This window comes from Plasmodium inui, assembly GCF_000524495.1.
Source record: "Plasmodium inui San Antonio 1 unplaced genomic scaffold supercont1.6, whole genome shotgun sequence".
Classification (NCBI taxonomy): Eukaryota; Apicomplexa; class Aconoidasida; order Haemosporida; family Plasmodiidae; genus Plasmodium; species Plasmodium inui.
Genome location: NW_008481840.1, coordinates 838,888 through 858,104, shown reverse-complemented (window position 1 = coordinate 858,104; position 19,217 = coordinate 838,888). Strand labels below are relative to the sequence as shown.

At 41.4% G+C, this 19,217-nt stretch overlaps 5 protein-coding genes across 5 annotated transcripts; 3 read left to right on the top strand and 2 right to left on the bottom strand.

Moving 5' to 3' along the window:
- Nucleotides 1-2,040: 2,040 nt before the first annotated feature.
- On the bottom strand, nucleotides 2,041-3,068 carry C922_01951 (hypothetical protein; the record flags this gene model as incomplete). Its single annotated transcript, XM_008817550.1, has 3 exons — nucleotides 2,041-2,141; nucleotides 2,315-2,610; nucleotides 2,827-3,068. 3 exons carry the CDS (start codon nucleotides 3,066-3,068, stop codon nucleotides 2,041-2,043), a joined length of 639 nt encoding a protein of 212 aa, XP_008815772.1.
- Nucleotides 3,069-6,969: 3,901 nt separating this feature from the next.
- C922_01950 (hypothetical protein) lies at nucleotides 6,970-7,476 on the top strand (the record flags this gene model as incomplete). The annotated part of the gene is made up of 1 exon (XM_008817549.1): nucleotides 6,970-7,476. One exon carries the CDS (start codon nucleotides 6,970-6,972, stop codon nucleotides 7,474-7,476), a length of 507 nt encoding a protein of 168 aa, XP_008815771.1.
- Nucleotides 7,477-8,554: 1,078 nt separating this feature from the next.
- On the bottom strand, nucleotides 8,555-10,051 carry C922_01949 (protein transporter Sec61 subunit alpha; the record flags this gene model as incomplete). The annotated part of the gene is made up of 1 exon (XM_008817548.1): nucleotides 8,555-10,051. The coding sequence occupies one exon, from the start codon at nucleotides 10,049-10,051 to the stop codon at nucleotides 8,555-8,557; it is 1,497 nt and encodes a 498-aa protein (XP_008815770.1).
- A 3,613-nt stretch (nucleotides 10,052-13,664) lies between these two features.
- Nucleotides 13,665-15,977, top strand: C922_01948 (hypothetical protein; the record flags this gene model as incomplete). Its single annotated transcript, XM_008817547.1, has 2 exons — nucleotides 13,665-15,669; nucleotides 15,847-15,977. 2 exons carry the CDS (start codon nucleotides 13,665-13,667, stop codon nucleotides 15,975-15,977), a joined length of 2,136 nt encoding a protein of 711 aa, XP_008815769.1.
- Nucleotides 15,978-17,254: 1,277 nt separating this feature from the next.
- Nucleotides 17,255-18,913, top strand: C922_01947 (hypothetical protein; the record flags this gene model as incomplete). Its single annotated transcript, XM_008817546.1, has 7 exons — nucleotides 17,255-17,375; nucleotides 17,535-17,600; nucleotides 17,877-17,926; nucleotides 18,021-18,117; nucleotides 18,243-18,344; nucleotides 18,543-18,638; nucleotides 18,795-18,913. 7 exons carry the CDS (start codon nucleotides 17,255-17,257, stop codon nucleotides 18,911-18,913), a joined length of 651 nt encoding a protein of 216 aa, XP_008815768.1.
- Nucleotides 18,914-19,217: the final 304 nt, after the last annotated feature.

Below are 19,217 nucleotides of genomic sequence, written 5' to 3'. Positions count from 1 at the left end.
CAATTGCATGGGGGGACATACACATACAGAAATAGAAAGCGAACGTCCGAACAAAGGGACATCCAACGCTGAAAACATACACTGAGTGTTTTTTTGTGCTTGCATATACCCCGCCCTTTGTCTGCGGTGTAGTCATCAAACAGCTATTTACTTTATAATCAGTGTCAAAGTTGAAAAAAAAAAGTTGCCAACTGTTAAGGTTAAATGAGAAGAAGTGACCTTCTTTTCTTTTTTTTACAGAACAAGTCATACATTCTGTGCATTTTTAAGCGAAATTTTTTTTTTCTTTTTTTTATAACTTCAAATTTTAGCTTTTTCTTTCATTTTTACATGAAGAGGCCACACATTCTGCGCTTTTTATGTAACTGCAAATTGGGGTTTCCCTTTTCAAAGACAACCGTCTGTCCCACATTTTCCAACAAATTCGTATATCCTTTTTGCTACCTTGAGAAAGGACCGAGTAAATAGTGTTCATAAAGGAAGCAAAATGACTGGTTATTTTAACTCCCCTTTGCCATTCGAAAGAATTGATACAGATGAGAGGGTAAAATCAAATTGAGGAAAACGGGATAAAAGCCTTCTCGACGAAGGAGGCGTATTGCATACCCATAAAAATAGGACTTCGTAAACCCATCAGACAAACACATAATTCGATGTGCGTACGAATAAGAAAGGCCCCCTTCATGATCTTTGTTACATGCTGACATGAAATACACGGTGGTTAAGTTGGCAAAGGTATTCTCTCAAAAAGCAGGCGAACGGATAGGAGGTATTAAGATGAAGCGAAATGGACGAATCAGTTTGGTCAAACAAGATATGCCTTTCACCCGTACATTTAAATTTCCACTGCTCCCCTATATTCCTTACATTGGAAAATTTACCACATGAAAACAGTCAATGCTTACCATTTTTTTTTTTTGTTGTTGCTACGAATCGGACACACCAAACAGGCTCGTAAAGTGTTCTCTCCCATCGTCTTCCCAATTGTCACGAAACGAAGTGGCAAGAAAGGGGCACCCTGATTTTTCCGCACACCCAAGCACCTTTTCTTCCTGGGTTAACCATACCGTGCAAAGCTGTGAACAACGGCGAACGAGTGGAACTCACACGGAAAAATAAATAACACGGTAAAATAATTAGCTAATGCTTTTTTTTAAAAAGCTTCATTATTTTTTTTCTTCTTTTGTTCAATTAATATATAAACCACATAACTTTATTAATAAATAAAACATGTCGAATGATAAAAAGAATTTAATCTAGCGTTAAGAAATTAATAACACAGGAGAAATTTGTAAATTTAAACATTAATTGGAAAAAATAAAAAGATAAGAAAATAAAGAAATAAAAAAATGATAACCATATTCGTAATAACACTTGAGAACATTGGAAACAGAATGATATATGCCCACGTAAACAGTTAAAAATACACACACATATATAATTACTTAATTAAGCTACATAGCAACAATTACAAACGATTCGCAACAGTAGCACTAATACACCTTATCTCGATAAAGGGGTCGTGGTGGGAGGATTATACTCATTTAAAAATAACTGCGCTTTTAAATGAGGAAAGGACCATTTAAAAAGAAATATATATAACATAATACGATACAATGTGATACAATCTAATATAATGTGACATAATGCGATATAATTGGATATAATGTAAAATGCGATTTTTCACGTGACATTACACATACAGGTGCATATAACAAAACGTTTATTCAGAAGTCTAGGCAAAGAATAAATGCTTAAGACGAGGGTCTCGGGAACCATGCCATGCGAAAATGGGAGGCTGGAATATGCGGTATGAGGCATGCGACACGGGATGCGCTGCATACGGTGTGGTATGTGTGCCAGCGCGATAAGCTGTAGGTAGTTTTCGATGTTCGGTGCGTGGTATGCGATACGAGATATACTGCAGGCAATAGGACTTGGACATATGACATATGCTTTGCGCTATACGCGACATGCGAAGTGCAGATTCGTGGTGAAGAAAAATATATAATAACTACTTCGCTACAACCGTTTAGTTATTTAATTTCTCTTTTCAAATCTTTTGTTGTTCCACGTAGGCGTTTCATAGTAATTCCTGCGGTAGGACGATCTGAATCTATCTCCGCCTCGACCTGCCCTATCTGCGAAGGGGGGAAAAACAGTTCAATGTTGGAGCGTCAAAGAACAGAAGGGATAGCCAAATGACTACTCATTCAGGAGAGTGGACGGGATGTCCCAACATTAGTGGCGGAAAAATGAAGGGAAGTACTTCCCCCATATGCTCCATTATGTGCGTGAAAAAAAAAAAACTCACATTTTCGTCTGTAGGACTTTTCCTTCAGTATCTGATCAGGTGTCATGACATTAACGTCCTTATCATCTAAAGGTGCTTGGTAGCCTATTTCCTTTGTGTCCACATTTGTATCATTTTTTGTTAAAATGATTTTTATGCAAGGGACGGTGGTTCTGAATTCAATTATTCTATTTTCCGTTTCCTTATTCTTGTCGTTTTCTTGACTCGCTTCGGCTTCTCCTTCTCCGTACTTTTTCTCTTCCTCCTCCTTCTGCCCCTCCTCTTTGTCATCGTCCTTTGCGGCAAGTGGGTCTTCTCTGCAAAGGGGGGCAAAAATTGGGGTACGTTTGCATGTTGACTAGACTTGCAACATAATTTTATGCGCATTTGCGCCTTAAATGGGCGAAAAGTGCCTGACTAGTAAAGCTAGCTGACTAGTAAAACTGCCTGACAGGGAAGGCGATCACGGGAAATATGCAGTGCGCGGAAACGCTCTCTATATATCTCTATGTACGCTCTCCCATCATGCCTACCTCTTGATGGTGTGCTCCTTCTCGTAAATCTTGGTACACTGGTGTAGTCCCTTCGCCCTCCTCTTTACCATCTCCGCCACGTTCACCACCGAGGTGATGGCCTTGCCAACGCCAGACAGAATCACGTCATCGTACGTTTCAAACAGGACAACTGCTTTGTAGACGTAATCTAGAGCATCACTCTTGTAGCTTACTCGGATTTCGTTCTCTAATTTGGTGTCGATTTTCGTGCTACCGGGCATGTTGGAGTACGTGGTGGACGGCGAGTTTGCGAACGGAAATATATATGCAGATGGGCGGATGAGTAGAGGGGGTATTATCTGCAGGTATGCAAATTGGCGCTGTGTGGCGGAGAGAGTCAACCAAAACGAAAGAAAAAATCAGTCAGACTTCAACTATGCGTGAAAAAAAAAAAAAAAGCCGCACCAATCTGGAAATGTAGACTACGCATGGGGGCTCGCAGATGGAACGATAAATAAAATGGGGTAAACAAAAATCTGGAGAGTAACTCTTAAACTAAATATACCGAGCACGCGTTAGAAAAAAGTGAAATGTATGTAAATGCATAAATGGGGATAAAACTGTTAAAAAAAATTGCATCCAATGATTTTTCTCTTGAAAAGGATAAATTCTTTTCTGGCATGCACGGGGAGAGAGACAACAAGCAAATTGACAAATCGTGGAATCAGCGAAATGGGTAAGGGGCTTGTAAAACTAAACAGATAAAAGGGCAAAAGATGAGTGGGAAAAAGATAAATGGTTAATTATCAAATTGGCAAATTGGCAAATTATCAAATTATCAAATTGACAAAGTGGCAAACTGACAAATAAACCTCCAAATGATCAGGCAAAAACGGGAAAAATAAAAAACAATCGAGAAATTAATTTTTGAAAAATTTAATCTAAACTATAATAATATAATAAAACATGTTGTTTGATAAAAAATCGGGAAAAAAAAAAAAAATATATATTTCTATATATTTTTCTCCCTTTTTTATATCGTTGCATGTAGTAAAAACTCCAGAAAATACGGAGCCATGTATTATTATTATCTCTACATGGGACTTTCTTTCCAAGACTTGAGTGGACGCTTTTTTTTATTATATTTTCCGCATGTATTTCGCGCAGTTTTGTATCATTCGCATCATTTTTCATACCTTCTGCTGCATACAACACTTTGTATACCACATTGCTACCTTTTTGTAATTTTTTTTTTGTTGTTCTCAGCGCCTTTTTTTCGCGGTTTCTATTTTTATCGCCTTTTTTTTTGTCGTTTTTTTTATCCACCCGCGCATTCGTCACCACCGGTTTCACCGCTGTTTCGTTTCGCTTGGTTTTCGCCTCCGCTGTTATTTCATCTTTTAAAAGTGGCAAAACAATTTTTTCTATAATATTAATTGCCCTTTGCGGAGTTCACTCCCCCGGTTATCATTTTTTCCCAATGGAACGAAAAATACTCAAATGTAGATCCGCTGTGGTTTTATGTAATGACGAGGCAAAAAGTGGCCATGCTCGCAATTTTATTTTTCATCTTTTGGAAGTAGTTAAAAGTAACTGAGTTATTACAACGGGATACAGAAAAAAAAAAAAAAATTTAGAGCTACGTATGCACGCCTCATCTGGAACGAGCATTACGCGTTTATACATACAAGGAAATATACTTATTACGTATGTTACTGTAGGCAACTGTACATTTCCTGTAACCAGGTTTCTCAGCCCCAATCCGTTTTGCATACTCAGAAAAAAGATCGTCACACTCAGAGAGATGAAGTGGACAGAAGGAGCGATCATCCCTGTGCTATGACACAATGGAACGATGGTACAATTAGGCTTCTATCCATGTGTTCACCAAATGACAAATAAAAATCTGCCAAGCAGGGAACGCCCGCGTGTCCTCTTCGTTTAAAAGAATTCTCAAACCTCGCATAGCTCAAAGGGTGACATAGAAAATGGAATAAAAAGGCCTATGCCCCCCCAGGTTTTGTAAAAAAATTCCGCGCGAAGAACACAAATAATGATAGCGCGCCCTACGGATGTACTTAGGCAAATGGCAAGTTTGACTCCCTTTTTGAGGGGCAAACGAAAAAGCGGGAATCCATGCCATTCTTTTTACTAACCGTTTGCATGCCTCAGGGATTGGCCACTGGATTGCCGGTCGGATCAGCTGAGAAGTGACGCCCCTTCTCATTGGCACCCTTTTCCCATCTGCCACATTCTTCCAAGGTGCCATTTCGATGGACGCTCATTTTTCCAAATGGGGTTTCCATCGATAATTCCCCTCTGCGCGAAACAAAAAGTGCGTTAAGGCCATATGTGACCAAAGTTTACCCTATTAACGCGTAAAAAGCGTCGAATTATAAACTGTCTGATGTGTCAGCAGGCAACCCTTCCCTGAAGAGCCCTGTCCGATGTACCTCCGCAGTGGAAAAATTCTCCTTTGCTGTAGTGAAATAACCATTTTATGGCCGTATGCTTTTGTGTTTTAAAATAATTCCTCCCTCCAAATCGGAATAGCGCTTTGACATATGTACCTATTCGTACATGTACACACGTGCGTAGGGATATACTAGCCGTCCATTTATCAATTCGCCCCTGGCGTTTTGTCGCCCCTTCTGGCTTTTAAAGAAAAAGCTGGAAAAAGAAACTGACCCACGCGGAGCGCCTATCTGTAGTAATGCCTCCCAGGGGGATACGCTCGTGTGAACCACGTGAAAACAAAACACACCAGGGAGAGATCATCCTTCTTGAAGGTGCTTCAACGAGGAAAGGAACCTTCAACCCAAATTTTTATTAACACGAATTGGACGCATCTAAGGGGTCATATCCAACTACCCAAGGGATAGTTTTATCTGCATATAACTCGACACATGTGTATATACGTGGATACGTGTGAGGTGAACACCCGTAGGCGCAGGGACACTCAAAGGGGTTTCCTTCTATTGGCGCCTAACTGTTCTGTACTCCACGATGTAAATTTCTCCAGTAGAAATTGCTATCCCTTTGAGGTGACATAAACTGATCACACAGAAATTACCAGTGTGTGGTAGATGGCTATAGGAAGAAGCACCTGCCCAGAGATTTCTTTTTTTTTTTTCTTTTTCTTTTTTGCTGAACTGGGCTTCTAACCGTCCAAGTGGACAAGAAGGAGGCACGCGAAACAAAGCGGCTATACCCATGAGATGGGGACACATAAACATCATCGTCGTTCTGGTTGCTCGTCCAACCTTCCACTCAACGTAACAGTTTCATAGAGGGCTCCATATGTGTGCAGTACGGCAAAGCTTCTTCCCGGAACGCATGTCCAAGGAAAACTGTTTGGGCCACAATTCAATGTCACTGCCCCATCAAAAGCGACATATATATGTAGCGAGAAAGGATGTCCCCATCTGGGAATTATTAAAGGCAAAACTACTGAGCAACATTGAGAACGCGTTAGTCTCATTTGCTAAACATTTGAGATCTCTCCCGAATGTTGCAGAGGTGGCAGTTTTGTCAGACGAGGGAGACGTCCAGACCTGCTCAACTATGGTTGGGCAGTCCTTGTGGACATACGAGAAGAGGTACCACTCGCATGAGCGCTCAGTTTTGCTAGAACATCTCAGTACATTCATGCATGTACAAATGTATGCATGTAATTTTACGCTTTAGTGAATATACTCAGTCGATTCCGCTCAGCCGACTGAATGTAACGCGCGCCCCAATTTTGTGCAGCCCCAAAAAAAAAGAAGCAAAAGGGGCTAGCTTTATTCCCTTCCTCTCGAAGTTATTTTATTATCAGAAAGAGAAAAAAATCCATCGCTTCATTTTTTCTACATATCTTTCAACATCAGCCCCGCGAATTTGACAAAACGAGTAAACAGAAGAGGCCAAGAAAAGCAGAGCAAACCACAATTGATGGAAGTTTCTTTTTTTTTCTTTTTGGGGGGAGAAAAAAACGATAGTTCCATTTTTGCACAAGGGGGAGGGGGAGACCTTCCTTCGGAAAGGATTTTCTCGGCAATTGGAGCGCGCACCACAAAAAGGCTAATCGGATAATCAGCCACTCGGATAAGAGGCCAATCGGCTAGGAGGCCAACCGCCTAACCAGCCAACCATCTGCCTACCCAACCAGCTGCCAATCCAACCCGCCACACCACTCCCCCCATGGCTGAGGAGCTGCGGGAGAACCACTTCTTCAACAGGTTCATCAAAATGAACATCCCGGACGACTACCTGGACGCGTCTCGCTTTAGAATAATCCCAGACAACCAAGAAGTATACGTCCATAAGTTCGAGGACAAATGTGTGATCATAGAAGTTGTGTGCTTTCAAAATGTGAATATACAGGAGAAGGGCAAATTCTACTTCTACGATTTAGCCAAAGAAAATGACAGTGAAGAAAGTGTTATCATAACGAGTAACCATTCCGTGTCTCATCCGCAAGGAAGTTACATTCTCCTAGTTGGCCGACAGAAAATTAAAAAACAGAACTCTCCTCAGTATGAACCTATTTTACTATACATTTGTATTTTCCCCATTGAGCAGCACAATGCAGATGTACTAATAACTTGGAATGTACCAAAACAGGACATGGACATTCACCCCGAGTTTAACACTTTTAACGAAATGGTGCAGTCCTTCAGAATACTAGACTACAGTTTATTTGTTTGATCTATGCCTTTTCGCAACCTGTACAGTGGGTAGCGCCTGCTGAGGGTGTCCTATTCGGTGTGCCCCCTACACGTGCTTACGGCGTCTTATTTGATGTGCCCCCTATGCGTGCTCTTTATGGAGTCGCCTAGAAAATGCCCTCCTTTGCTCTGTAGAGGCTTTGTACATTGCAGTTGTGGCGGCTTAATGAGGAAGCTCATTCGGGCCTCCATTCGGTGCGCCCTCACGGTGCCGCTTACACTGTCGCTTACTGCGCGCGGTTCACATTTCCAAGCGGACCCAGTCACCAGTTCATGTCCGTTGAGTTTGCCCCTTGTCAGCCTCAGACCAGAGCGACTGCACCTGGTGAAGAGCGCGAACAGCTGCACCCATTTTAATATACAATTTTTTTTTTACAGATTTTTTTTTTCCTCTGCTTTTGCGTTATTCTTAGTTTGATAAAATATATTCAAATATTTCAAAAGGGTATGAAATGTGGAGATGGGATGAAAGAGGCGTGGTGGGACGATGAGAGAAGCAAGGTAAACAGATAGAGAGAGTAAAAAGCGCGGTGGGTTATTTTAATCCCTTTTTTTCTTTTTCCTCTACGCAGTGATGTAAAAAGGGGGGGAAAATATACACGTGGAGGAGGATGACTCTGATGAGGGTAAATCTCCCTACAAAGGGGTGAGGGGGTTAACTATAGGCACTCCCGTTACGCGCTGGCTATAACGCTGAGTGCCCGATTGCTACGCTTTGCCTTGGCGCAAGCGAGGTTCCTCCTTTTTACAACGTGCACTACTCGCGCAGAAGCATCCCCATATCATGACATTAAAAAAAAAAAAAAAAACGGGGGGGGAGGGGGAAATGAAGATGGAGAAAAATGCGATCTGGGAAACCATTCCCAAACGGCTGCGGCATATGGCCTGACCTTTTTCCAAAGGGATGAGGAACGCCGTGCAAACTGCTCCAAGACGCTGAGGCGAGCCGAGTCCACAAAAAAGCTGCGCCCAGGCATGAGGCGCGAAAATGATGACTCGCTCTGCAAAATGTTATCCAATTCGATGCGCACCGCTACGCTGGGGCGGTGGTGAAGGGCTTAAAACAGCGAAGCCGCCTTCTCCTGCTCCTTGACGAGCATTTCGTAAAACTGATATATTATGGTTACGGCGAGTAGAATACCCGTGCCACTGCCCAAGGCCCCCAGAAAATCGGCGAGAATTGTCAACGCGCCAATGCACATGCCTCCAAAGGCTGCGGCGGTGGGGATATATCGATTGAAAACTCTGGTTAGGGATGTCGGCGTATCTCTATACCCCCTCATACCAATTTGCTGATCCCGCAATTGTTTCGCAACATCTTTAGCCGAGCTACCCGACACTTCAATCCACGTCTTCGAAAAGAAGGCACATGCCACAAGGACAAAGGAAATATACACGAGGGTGTGAAACGGGTCATTCGTAATATCAGCAAAGGAATTCGGAGGAGAAATGTAGTAAGCAATTCCACCAATAGGGATGGAGGTCCCACTCGATTCAACTTCCTGCCACTGTCCCAAAATATTTACCAAAATGCTATTCTTAAACCGTTTGTACAATATTTGCGAGAAGAAATATAAATTGGACACTAAGGCGGTCTGCAAAATGATGGGAATGTTGCTCGTATAAAATAGCTTTATTGGATATGTCCCCTGTTGTCCTCGTACACTTTGATACTTAACAGATAAATCCACTCTGAATCCTTGGAGGTATATAACAATGAGGAAGACCAAAATGGTGGCTAACAGGTTGGTAACATTAGGTGCATGGGTTCTATAGAAAGCTTTTTTCAAGGCAGATATTTTATTCGATTCAGTAAAGAGGCAGTAAACTAAAGAAATAATTGCTCCTTCAAATTCGATTCCCTTATCTGTGTTGATGGTAGTTGGACTAAAAGACTTCCACATAATCGTTTCACAAATGTTTGTTGCTATGAATAGTGAAATGCCAGACCCTAGTCCGTAACCCTTCTGTAACAGTTCATCTAACAAGATGACCACAACTCCAGCAAAAAATAATTGAAGTATAATGATAATGGCGTGTCCTGTTCCTATTTCAGATATGTTTCCATAGATCCCGCTAATCACATAGGCGATGGCTTCTCCTAAGGTTATTAACAATCCCAGTAACTTCTGCGCTCCTTGAAAAAGGGTTCTATCTTCCTTTAAGCTCTGATCTACGTCTATTATTTTTGAACCTGCCAATAGCTGCATTACCATGCCACTTGTTACTATGGGGGATATTCCCAACTCCATTAAAGTTCCTCTGTTGGAAGCCAAAATCACACGCATCCAATAAAATGGGTCACTTGATTTACTCGTCACGATACCGTACAGGGGTATTTGACAACATATCAGAAAGACAAACAAAGACACGGCTGTCCATAGCAGCTTTTCCTTGAATGGCAACTTCCTGTCTGGCGACTGCACCTCCGGCAGCAGGAACATAACCGGCTTGATCAAATTGAGGAATCTCACTGAATGGGAGGGGAAACCAAGGAGAGTCACAATTGGCACGTCAGTCAAAGCAAAGTGGGTGCGTCGGTTGCTGCGGGACATTCAACCCGGAATTGAGATAACACTACCACTTTGGTGAGTGTTCCGATAAATGGATACTTCAAAAAGCATAAGAATGCGTCCACGCGGTGACGTCGACAAAATAACCCTCCGGGATTGCATCCCTCTAGACGGACCCCTAACCCAAAACGGTTACATTATCAGACAACGGTTTGAAGCTCGTCCATGCCGCTTCACCGACGAAGCGACAATTCCTACATCTTACACACGGCGAACACAACACTCGCACACCCCACTCAAATGTTTACAAATTTTACGCGGTGATCATTCTTCGATTTTTCTCGCTCTTACCCATTTTTCCTTATTTAGTTTTCTTCTTTTTCGCGAACCTGCTTCATATTGGGGGTAAAAAAAAAAAAAAAAAAAAATTTTCCTTTTCCGCGCAATGTACCTTCAACTACGCATGTTCGGGATGAGTACATGTAACAAGCGCGATCAAAAGGGTGGTGTAGCCCTTTCGAGTGAGTCTTTAGAACTGCTCATGCTGCAGTTGTATGCATTTGTTTTGCAATTTTCTGGAGCAGGGACTTATTCACTTCCCCCTTCTGAGCTTCCTTCACGCCTTTCAACCTTTTTGTCTTTTGAACTTACTTTTATTCGCTGCACAAAGTTATCTCTTTTCGATTCGTGCCCTTCTACTCCTTGTCCCTCCTCACTTACTACGCGTTAACATAAAGAAGGGGGAACTTTCTAAATTAAATAATTTAACTATGCAAAAATCGGTGAAGCTTTGGTGAACGCTACGTAAGAGCTCGGAACATGGGGATAAGATCGAGTCAAGGTACGTACACGTAAGAAATGGAGGAAACAAAAAACCAACCTAATAAGCAAAAAGAAAAATAAAATAAAAGGTAGCTTCGTAATTATGACACATGCACTATTATCATGTATTACTAGTATGCATATGTATGTAAAAAGGTCTGTAAGCAGATTTGCTTTGGATCAGCGCATACTTTCTTGTATGCCCTTGAGTAGCAAATCGTAATTAACTGTTTGAGAAACAAATAAAAATATCATTATCAAACAAAAAAAAAAGGAAAAAAGAGGAAAAAAGAAAAGAAAAAAAAAGGAAGCAAAAATAGTGATGAATACATATATGCATATAATATACAATTTGGAAATTACATAAATGTGAGTTGCGAACTTATATTTTTTCTTATAATCTTTTTTTTTTTTTTGTACGAACAGTGAAATATCCATACACGTTAGGTATGCGATGTTATACGTATATACATATGTAATACACGCTTTGAAGTTTTTATTCTTATTTTTATTTTATTTTATTTCTATTTTATTCTTATTTTATTTTTGCGAAATCGGGATTTGCTTTGAGCAACTGTGCGCTATTCGTGACTAACTGCTTTATCGTAAGGGTTGTTTTACGAGCACGAATAGGAAGGTTTTTTTTTTTTGTTTTATAAATCTTCATAAAATGACTCATTTAGAGCATTCACATGAGCGCATAAGTTCTAGTGTATACACTCGTATGAAAGGCCTTAAAATACATTACGTGGTTTCAAAACACGTGGTGACAATATATTCACCATTTTTTCCGTATGTTTTAAACTCCAGAGTAATGGAAACCCTTTTCATGCTTGCAACTTGAAAATACCAGGTGGATTATCTGGGAAAAAATATCAAATTATAACGTCCTGTTTTTCTCCCCTCTCCCTGAACTTCTAATTTGAGCACACTTCTGATGTGTTATACACATGCGTAGTCACTGTTTCTTTTTTTTTTTTTACCGTTTTGTTGAAATGATAACCCTCGCGAGGTGGTTCACGGTGTATGATTCCCCCCGGTTGGGGCACGTACATTTCAGGTTATGACTACGTTTCGCTACAAAGGGGAACGGAAAAGGCAACCAAAGCAGAAAAGCGAATCGAAACAAGCCAAGCCAAATGAGACCAAACCAAATACACGTTAAACGTTGGTCCACTCGTCAGGAGTTTCATAACGTGTGTCCTGTGTCCCCTCCCCCGCCCTTTGCGCGAAAGCAGTTACACCGCCTTATTCACGCAAATGGTTAAGATGATTGATGAAAAGGAAAAAAGGAACGTGCGGAAAAATTTTACCAGCTGACCTTTTTTATCTATCTAATCGCATGCTCTGCTACGTTAAATATATAGAGAAAAAACACACATGTGAAATTTTACACTACCATGGGATGACTCTTTTTTTTTCCATACGCCACTTTCAAGCATGTAAAAAATTATAGGTCATGTTTATGCGCCACAATTTTTATGCGTATAAAAGGGAACCATTCTGCCAACTACTAATTCGTCAACCTGGTAAGAGAGCAGTTCACTGTTTATATGCGGCATAATTTATCTGTTCCCTCCTATGTTCCCCCCCCCCAAAAAAAAAAGAAATCCCTCCATTCATTACACACCATTTCAAGCAGGTTAAAAGGGTTGTAACATTTTCATAATTAGGTAAAATAAAATGCAAAAGAAGCTCTGTCAGGAAGGTGCTGTCCTGCGTTAAGAAACGGATCAAATTTATTTGTCCATCTGCTATTGCCCTGTGCAGGATTGCTATAAATACACCTTTTACAACTACACTATTTATATAAAAAAAGGTTTAAAAAAAAAAACCCCGATTGGCGAAAACAGCTGCACATTGGTTAAAAGGCGCAAGTGCTTTTATTGCCCCCTAATAATTACAAAAATGGGTAAATAAAAATACACGTAACATTTCAACCATGGGCAGGACAATGCGCCGAAATGTTCATGCAATCGGCATGCAGAACGTTCAAATTTTAACAAAAATGTTGTAATATACTTCATTTCTGTGTTGTCATTCTTCGTCAAACAAAGCAGACAAAGTCACTCACATAAGTGAATGCATGTTTGCTGAGGATACAAAACAAGGACAGAAGAATTACGACTCTTCTGCTTTTCCCCCCTTAATGCGCTTTTTTATAAGGAGGGAAAAATATAAGCGCACAACAGTTGCGTATAGGCGCCCTGTAAATGGCCAACACGCGGAAAGGTTAGTGTACCAGGGGAACATCAATGTAAAGAAAAATTCCTCCGTCTGTCTTTTTGCAGCCTCCTTACCCATTTCGTGCTTTTAATTTGTTTTATTTTTCCCGCTCTTTTTTTAGCAACGCTATATGTCCCTCAGGACAAAAAATAGAAAACAACATTTGCTGCCTTTCTCGTACTTTTCTTCAAAGGGAAAAAAAGAAAAAAAAAAAAAAAATGCTGACAAGAAAGGACATTTTTTTTCTTATAATGCTTACAATTTTTGCAAAAACGTAGAATGTCCCTTTTTGCTCACTTTGTTGTCCTAATTTTTCACGCGGATGTGTGTGTATCCCCTTTTTTTCTTCTTTTCCTCCTTTTGGCACATTTTCTTCGTTTCATCATTCCACATAATTATCGTTGCAACTGTCAAAAGGAAAAAGTGAAAATATTATAAGTGAAAAAAGCTAGCTACATGGAAAAAAAAATTATAGACAGTTAATAAAGAAGAAAAAAAAAGAAACTTTCCTTTTGAAGCATAAATAGTATACACTTTAAGAAAAAGCGATTAGGCTAATCAGGGCGAGCACTCAAAGGGTTTCTCAGACAGGGAGAATATGAACAAAATGGCGGGTAGCAACTGGGGAGCAGAGGGGGAAGGAAGAGACACAGGCGATGGCGGCGACCGAGGCGACCACAGCAGTGGGAGCGAGCATAGTGGGAAAAGTGAACAGTCTGGGGAAAACGTCACACGTGAAAGGGTTCAGCAGAAGGGCTCGGAAAAGCAATCCGAAGGAAGGACCACAAACGATGCCACAAACGAAGCTACAGACGATGCCAGAAAGGATTGTCCAAACGATCCCCCAAATGATTCCCCAAACGATGTGGAGAACTCGCACGGAAAAGAAGAACCAAAGGGGCAAGGCAGTAACCTATGCACAAGCTCCCTAGAGGAGGAAAAGAAAGAACAAGAAAAAGACTTTATTGAAAGTACGCGTGATGATTACCCCGTTGATGAGAAGGCACCACTCGGTGTGCAGGGAGAAAGCCACAAAGATGGAGGAAAAAGAATAAAACCCAAGGGTTTTAAACCAAACGATACGTATAACGACGCAAAGAAGGGAGAAATCAACTCGAGCAGAAACAGGAAAATAACGAAAGAAAATTTAAAAGTAGATATGCGGGACTTCTTTTTTACCTCACAGGAGAAGGATGTGTACGAATATATTCCAGACACGTCCAACTACACCATATGTCACAATGAAGCAAATAAATTGTATAAAGATGTAGTCACCATGAATAAGCATTTTCTTGACGAAATAAATGTTAACATATATTCGTCTCCTCTGGATACCTACTTGTCGAGCATGGTAGCCGCCGTAAGGGAGGACTCAAAACGGGGCGAAGTAAATCCTCTGTTTTGGGCGAACTCAAAGAGCGAAAATAACAATAACAATGACGATAAGAATAACAATAAGAATGACAATTTATCAGATGAAAAAAGGAAAAAAAAACAGAGCGATATCTTGGATGAAAGTCCCCTGAACAAACCACTATATTCTTACGAGTTTTACAAAAATAAAATCTTTAAGCATTATCATAGTAACGGTTTAGTCATCGAAGTAGATCCTGAAAAATTAAAATATAACAACTCTACGCAGTATGAATATGGTCAGAATAGGTCCACTAATTTAGACGACCCTCTGTCTTATTTGCAAAAATTAAAGTGCGAAGTGGAAGACCTAACTGCCTACATTAACGATTTAGCCAATAGGAAGAGGGAAGAATACGACCCGGATAAGCCATACGACAGATTAAACGAAGATGTAACAGAGCATGAACAAATTATTAAGAAAATTATGCATAACCGAGAGGCACCCGAAATACTGCTGGAACTTTTTTCGCTAAAAAATGACATCGACGATATGATAAATGATGACAATTTGAGAATACTGCTCAAGTCGGAAAAAGCGGAGAAAATGGCGCCCCAGCAGGGGGTCACTAGTTCTCCTGAGGATTGTAACAGAGAAGTGATGAGAGCTATGCTCGACCGGCTACAGAACTGGGATGATGTTCTCCCGAAAAAAGGAGACCCAACTGATGAAAAGGATAACAAAGACATCCAAAATGAAGTCCAAAATGGCATACAAAAGGGTATCCAAAAGGACTTACGTGGGGATTCTTTTCCAAAACAAGTGAACATCTACACCCTACAAAATGGGAAAGAAAAGGAAATTCAAACTGCCCACCTACTAACGTTGGAAAGAAAAATTGCAGATATTGAAAAGGCCTTGGGGGTCGATAAAATGGCCATGCTTCCATATGATGATCTGAATCATGCCATCCTAGATTTATACAATAAACTAAGCCTTCTAGATTCCATGAAATTAGAGAGTGTGAAAAAAAAAATGCAAAATCTGCAATCCGAATTTTTAAACTTAAGAAAATTCAAAAAAGAACTTTTAAGCGTTTCCAAAGATCGAGGAAATTATGAAGAGTCCATTGATGAACTTTTTAAAATCTTAGACCTCTGGAAGAAGACTCACCATATGATTCCAAACGTGTTGGCAAGGCTGCACCAACTGAAACGGGTTCATGACAACGCGCAGTCCTTCTCTTCCAGGCTCGACGGTGGGCACAGCGTGGATATGTTCACCTATGCGAGCGTCAATGTGTTCACCTATGCGAGCGTCAATGTGTTCATCTGTGCCAGCGTGAATGTGTTCATTTATGCCAGCGTGGATATGTCGTCACAACAAAAGGCGTGACACCAAATACACACATCTTTTCACTCTGCCCATTTCTCAGATTTGGAAAAGCAGCAAAGCAAGCTAGATGACACAATCAGCCTCGCCGAGCAAAATATCAAACTGATCAATTCCAAGATTGACCAAAATGTGCATTTCCTGCAGGAAACGTTTAGGAAGATGGAATTATGAGGGGTCCCCTTCTCGTATAACGAGTAAAGGGATGGCCCCCCAAACGGCAACACAGAACGGAAAGAAACGGAAGCGTCATTATTTTCACTTTGCTCACAGTTTAATGAAAAAAAAAAGAAAAAAAAAGAGAAGTCTCATTTTGTTCCTTTTTGCTCGGTTTACGTTTCCCGAGCGATATTCCCCCTCGGCGAATAAACCCCACTTGGGAGAAGAAAAAAAAAAGGAGAAACAGCGAGTAATCATTTTTTCCCTTTCACTTATCCCTTCAAATCACACTTCCTATTTTGCGTATCAGCAATTTTTTTTTTTTTTTTTTTTTTGCATTGTACATAGGCTGCAATTATTCCCCCCGGCACTCCGAACTACGCTCTGTTTTTTTTAGTCGTTATTCTTCCTTTTTCTGTTTTCCCCGGAGGAAAAAATCTTCATGCCATTTACACACCCATCTGCTAGGAAAAGGCGTATGCTAGGTGCAAACGTGGGAGGAAGGACAGATTGCAAGGGCTTATGCGAGGGAAGCGGGTCAGAGGGATAAACGGACATACGCAAACAGGATCGGTCAGCTCCCAACTTGACGAGCGAGGCGTACGTAGGCTTACTCCTTCATTTCGAATGACAAGCGAAAAGGTTCCCTCTTTATCCCTTCTCAATTTCGTCGCCCATTTGTACCAACGAGGAGTCTCCCCTTTTTCTCAGCGAACGAGGCATAATCGAAGTGCCTCCATTTGTATGTCCCCCCTTTTTTTTTTTTTTTTAACAATTAATAAGGCGAAAAGGTAAGACAGTGAATTTTTAGGAGAACGCAGCGGAATGGGTACATGCCGGGGTGATTGCGTTGCCTATCAGTTCGTCCCGCAGTTGGTTTGTTCTCTTTACCCATCCATCCAATTTTCCTTTTTCTTGGCACCAATGAGCTTATTTTCACGCAAAGTATCAAGTCAGCTATTTTCCCTTCCACTTTGACCCCATCCAGATTTGTAACTTTTTCCTTTTCCTTCTCCTCGCCGCTATAACCGCGCCAAGTGAGTGTCGAAAAATGTGCACGTAGGGGCTGCCCCGTGATTGTGGCACTCCACGCATTTGCGCAGCTCTTTGAAGTGGTGAAGCATTTCACAGAAATGAATTCGCCTCCCGTGTGCTGCATAAATCGAGTGTACCATAAGTCGCATATATCACGTAAAACAGTTAACAAAAAAGATAAGAAATCATTCGCACTTGCTCCAAAAGGGAAAAGATAAAAATACTTCCCCCAGACACAGAGTACCTGACTCATCCAAATGGAGGACGTGATTAACAACAACGAGGTAAAGCGGGCCCTGCAGCAACAGCTCAATCAGATGGTGGAAGAAAACGAAAAGCAGTACAACGACTTAATATCGTACATCGAAAATGAGAAAAGTAAGTCCGATCGAGAATGTGCCAGGGGCGCCATGTAAAGGTGGCGTCGGGAGTGACACGTTTATTGGCCGTCTGGTGATGCCATTGTACCACTTCGATTATGCCTCTTCATATTGTGTCCCCCCTTTTTCCGCCATTCTACCATCCCCCCCTGGGCAGAACAGATTGAAATCATGAAAAACAAAACGAGGGAGAAGAAAAGTTCAATAAACAGGATAACCCACGGTATGGCGAACACTGACAAGTGGAGGAGGAGTGGGAGGAGGAAGGGGACGCACTGGTCGGTATAACTGCACATCGGTCTGCCGACGTACCCCTGTGCACCTTTAAAAGGGCAAACATACCCCTACGTGTGTCCTGCCTTAGTATGTGGGAAGTTCTCCCTCTGGCCTCGCTTCGCCCAGTTGTGTAACCCACCTCGTAACTTAGATCGTACCGGGCGTCATATAACACTTCATGCAACACGCCATGCCCACTTTCTTTTACGTCCTCCCCTTCAAGAAATCGAAGCCAATACCGTCCTAGTCACAGAGCTGAAGGAAAGCGTGATGGTGAGACGCAAAACAAGTTGGCCCAGCCGGCAATTGTGAATTCCATCCCTAGGCACAGTTACACATGTGCCTTATGCCTCACACGCAACCACAGGAAGAGGAGAAAAAGCTAGACGAATACCCGAAGCTGATTGAAGAAATTAACGAACAACTGAATTTGATTTTAAAAAATTTCGATTCCTCCAAATTGGGTACGTGACGTGTGTGAAATTTTTCACTCGCTGGAAAAATATGCAGACGTTTATTTCGTCCGGTTGGTCATTCCATTTTCAGTCCATCTCTTCCCTTTTTTCCACGTGGGGTGACGACTTCGTAGAGTACAATACGGTCAAGCTGCATAAGGACTACATTCAGAATGAGTGGAAGAGAAAATTGGACACCCTCTACAATCTGCTCGGATTTGAAATCATATTACAAGGTCTGCGCACACGATGTGTTCCCCTCGGGGAGTAGCTCCTCTATGTAGAGCTGCGCATGTGTGCATGTCTGAAGCGATGATCCCCTCTAAACAGTCACAACTGAGTTGAATCTGTGGCAGGGTCTGCTTGTACTTTCTTCCCCTTTGCAAAAACAGCACCGATTGCTTATCCCGCTCATTCCTATCACCACCCTACAGATGACAAAATAGCAATAGAATTTTCGAATATTCAACCAGGGGATCCTCAGAAGAAATATCGAGCCACTGTCGCTTTGCACAACGGGACTTACGAAGGTTCGCCGAATTGCTCTTTTAAATGACCATCCCACGACGGAGGGGCGTTCCTCTCAGGCAAAGGGGCCAGCAAGGGGTTATATAACCCACGTTATGCACCCACGTTAAGCATACACACCTCCACTATACGCTTCCCCCCCTTGTCCTCCCCCGTAGCCATCGAAACCGCGCCGCGACTAACCAAATTTGACGATTATGTAAACGGCCTAAATAAGGGACTGCCCTTCACAACCTTCTGCTGCTTACTCAGAAAGTCATTCAAGGAATTAAAATAATGCTTCAGAAAAAGGTCTCCATTGTTTTGGTTTCCTCTTTCTGCAGCACTCACCTTCGCAAGGAGTTCCACTCTGTAAATAATTTGCATCATCAAATGGTGTGCACATTTTTTTTTTTTTTTTTTTGCGTAATTGTGATTTTTAAAATGGAAAAAAATGGAAGGAACGATTTTTTTTTCACGTCCTTCTGTGCTTATCGTACAATTTGGTAAAACAGAACACACCTAGTTTGTAAAAATGCTAATCTGATTTCTGTTTTAGGGGGATAAAACAGTTCCTCTTTATTTTTGTGCACTTATGTTTA